Source organism: Arachis ipaensis, chromosome B04 (assembly GCF_000816755.2).
Source record: "Arachis ipaensis cultivar K30076 chromosome B04, Araip1.1, whole genome shotgun sequence".
In the NCBI taxonomy this organism is placed as follows: domain Eukaryota; kingdom Viridiplantae; phylum Streptophyta; class Magnoliopsida; order Fabales; family Fabaceae; genus Arachis; species Arachis ipaensis.
The window spans coordinates 112,821,699-112,825,340 of NC_029788.2; the positions used below are offsets into that span (position 1 = coordinate 112,821,699).

General features: G+C 35.8%; 1 protein-coding gene across 1 annotated transcript in view; it reads right to left on the bottom strand.

The window, feature by feature from the left end:
* LOC107639738 (KH domain-containing protein At3g08620) overlaps positions 159–3,642 on the bottom strand; it is a 5,302-nt gene continuing 1,818 nt past the window's right edge. The window contains exons 4-7 of the mRNA XM_016343326.2: positions 2,169–2,294; positions 1,920–2,036; positions 1,667–1,810; positions 159–1,039 (exon numbers count right to left, since the gene is read on the bottom strand). Of these exons, the coding sequence (XP_016198812.1) occupies positions 893–1,039; positions 1,667–1,810; positions 1,920–2,036; positions 2,169–2,294 (534 nt within the window). The 3' untranslated portion in view covers positions 159–892. The remainder of the gene's footprint in view (positions 1,040–1,666; positions 1,811–1,919; positions 2,037–2,168; positions 2,295–3,642) is intronic.

Here is a 3,642-nt window from a genome sequence, read left to right on the forward strand (position 1 = left end):
AAACCACAAACCACTTACCTCCCATTAGGCCCTGGGGCCAATCAAAATGCGGCGAAAGGAATCCAATCCTTTTGGACGTAGAACAATGCTACATGACCAACAATTTTGTAATTTCAAAAACCCTAGAATTGTAATGTGATCTAAGATCTAAAAAAATAGAAAGAAAAAATGTTCCTTGTCCATATCCATTAAACATGATGACCAAAATTTAGAACAATTATATAAACAAATACCACATTTTTTTTTCTTCCTATAATGGTACATGGTAAGATGTTCATCTGACAATGCATCATTCCAACTACCATTGCATATATCTCTTGGAAGAGAATACAAATGCTTGTGACAAAAACAACTAAAAAGAATCCATCCTATGCTAAAACTCATAAATATTTAAAATACCATAGACTTCGACACATGTCACATGGCGACAACACTTGATCCTCTTGGACCTAAAATTTCACCCGTCGTCACCACCACTGCCGCTGCCGCCGCCGCCATCACCATTACATCACATGTATATATTCCACACTTCTCAAAAGTAACTAATGCAAGAATAAATCCAATGAATGTATCAAGTTTATAAGGGGAAAAAGTGGGGTTGGTTTGAACAAAACCTATTTTCAATACCCAACTATATATTTTTTGTTTTTTTTTTTTTTTCGGTTTTAAAAAAATCTTCATTCCAGCTTTGTCTCCTGTTGTTCAAGAAAGGTAAAAAGGTAGGGACAAAAGGGGGAGGAAAAACCACGCTAACCAGCAAGAATTGTTAGCCTATTTCTTCTTCTTATAGCTTCATTGATTGGACCTGCGACTCGACGACATTCTCAGCAACGAATAGCTGGAGGACCACAATAACCATCTACACCATCGACGATGACGACGGACACCCTTTTCAGCGACCTGTTTTCGCTCGTTTCATTCCGCTGGAATTGAAGGGAGACACGCTACCGCTTGGGCCAGGACTCTCTTCTCTGAAATTCGAATTCAGCATAGCTAATTCGCGCAACTGCTGTCTCTTAATGTAGTCCTGTGACTCATCCTGCACATTGGAAGTTAACATCCAAGATAAAGTGAAAAAAAAAAATATCCAAATTTGTGTCCTAAGACACACTATCTTATACCTATATCCAACTCCAACCACATTTTTATGTATGTCTATATTTGCATTGGTGTCATGTCTCAACCACCAAATGTAGCGTTAGTGACTATAAATAAAGAGAAGGGGTTAGTTAAGGGTCTTTGATTATTTGTTGAGATTAGTACATTGGGAGAGTTTGAGACCGACGCTTATTCGACTTAGATTGTTACTCGTGATTTGACAATAGTATCTATTACTAATTCTAACAATGTGACAGATATAAGAAATTAAGAATTCAAGAACTATGTCGGCGAGAGATCTCACAAGTGTCACTATGCTATTGTATTCTGGTTAACAAATAACGCACTTTCTTGGGCATTCATACATTTTCAAATCCAACCCCACATATCCATGAAAATTAACAACCAAAATCACGAAATTGAGAATAGTGATAAAGTGAATTATTATATTCACCAGAGAATTCTTTTTAAAGCTTATAAATACGAGTGCATAGAAAAACAAAACGAAGCACATTAGCAGCTAGTTTGATACACATGACAGAGAAAGATGAAGTGGGAAGGAACTTACCACAGGCTTAAGCAGTTCTTCAATGATTTCCTGAGCCTGCCTGAGTCTGATGTCAACAACATTAGCAGGCAAATCAGCCTCGATCAAAATGTGCAGCGGTTCATTGAGATGCTCATAGCCCGGTCTTCCTCGTAACTTCTCTTCCTTAAGATTGAAAGATTAATAAACTAAGTTACATTATGAAACACAAAAGTACACAAGTCTCTAAGAACTTTGGAACAAGTCCTTAAAGTTTAACATATGGCTTCATTACCTTGTCCGGATCCTTTATTGATCCTTTTCCTCTGATATACACGCGGCAACCTGTGGTCGCTTCAACCCGTTTCAAAGAATTTCCTCTAGGCCCCAGAAGTCTTCCAACAAAATTGAACTAATGCAATAAGAAGCAATGTATTTTTATTACTTCTAGTTCATATGACTTTCAATTCCAGAAGAAATGAAATATGTCTTATTAAGTAACCGAATTTGACTTTATACAGCTGAATTTTTTATCGAAACTTACATTGGGATATGTATCTACCGGAATTTCCAAGCGTAGGATTCTCTTGACAGTGTATGAACTAGGGCTTGCCGGTGCACCTTGCCAGTCCATCGTCATTCCAGGGGGTCCACATAATCTCTGCTTTGGTCAAAGTAATGTTATTACATAAAAATCAACAGTAAATTAACAAGGTAAGCAAGAACAAGTGATAAACTTTCCATTGTAATGCCAAAATTAACAAGCAGTAGATTGAAACCTTAAAGATAGGATGATATCCGACCCATTTCAAGCCTGTAAAGATTACATCACTTACCCCCCTTCCACCATTAACATTTAGTTCATTCACAAACTTCAAACTGAATAACTTATGTGCTGAAATACTCAAACCTAAGACCTTGCTAGTTTCTACATTCATTTGTCTATATTCCTTTCGGTGTTCACATTATGCATGAATTTCAATTGCAGATTTTGTGCAGGCATTTATCAGGAATCCTTAATTACACAAATAGAAACACCCCTAGCACATGTTCCTGACATAACACAAAATACTTACACATGAGAAAACCTATAAACCGTTGATATGCTAGACAATGAAAAGTAAAGGCATGTTTGTAAGATGAGAAAGTGATCATTAATCTCTTGGTTATATATTTTTACTCTCAATCTGAAAATAAAAGACTTTTACTTGGTTCAGCTGAAAATATTTTCAACATAAGCTTTTCCAGCAGCATTTTTGGTGAGCATTGACTTTATCCATAACCATGGAACAGTTGCTATCATGTCATTTTATTGGTTTGGGAGCTCTTTAGCAAAGATGCTATGCTTACTCTTCTATTTGGTATATACAGCCTGAGATGAATGCCAAATTCTCAAGGCCATTTCATCAACTTCTTTGTGGTGCTCAGATTATGGCTAACTGAAAGAACATCAACTTCTTTTGATATGGCCAAGTGCGAACTATACTTAGGTGCTCTTTTTTAGCATTATCTCTTTTAGGAGGATATCTTATCATCGAAAACTCTTCTTGAAAAAAAAAGGGAAAAAATACCACTTTTATAACAAGTAAATGTTGAATTTTGTTATAATATTAAATTTTCATCTGTAATATATGGGTATGGACCTCAGTAACTCGCTTTATCCGAAAGCTTAACACTCCTCAACTTCCAAGATCTTCCACCTGCTATTGTGTGTGTGTGTGTATATATATATATATATATATAAAATTCAAGAATGAGCACAATTAGCATCACAAAATCATGCAGCCAGTTAAATACCTAACAAGGGTTGGGAGTGTCGATGTAACATAAAAGATGCTCAATATGACAATTTGCATTCTTCCCAAATCACAATCCAGAATTCAAAACCATTAGAATATAGATAATGAAATCTTTGAAAAGTGCAATTTTCGAATTATATTAGCATTATGAAACTGATGATAAAAGCTCCAATATTGTAGCAAAACCGACATGAGCATCTACTTGTACAAATGACATGC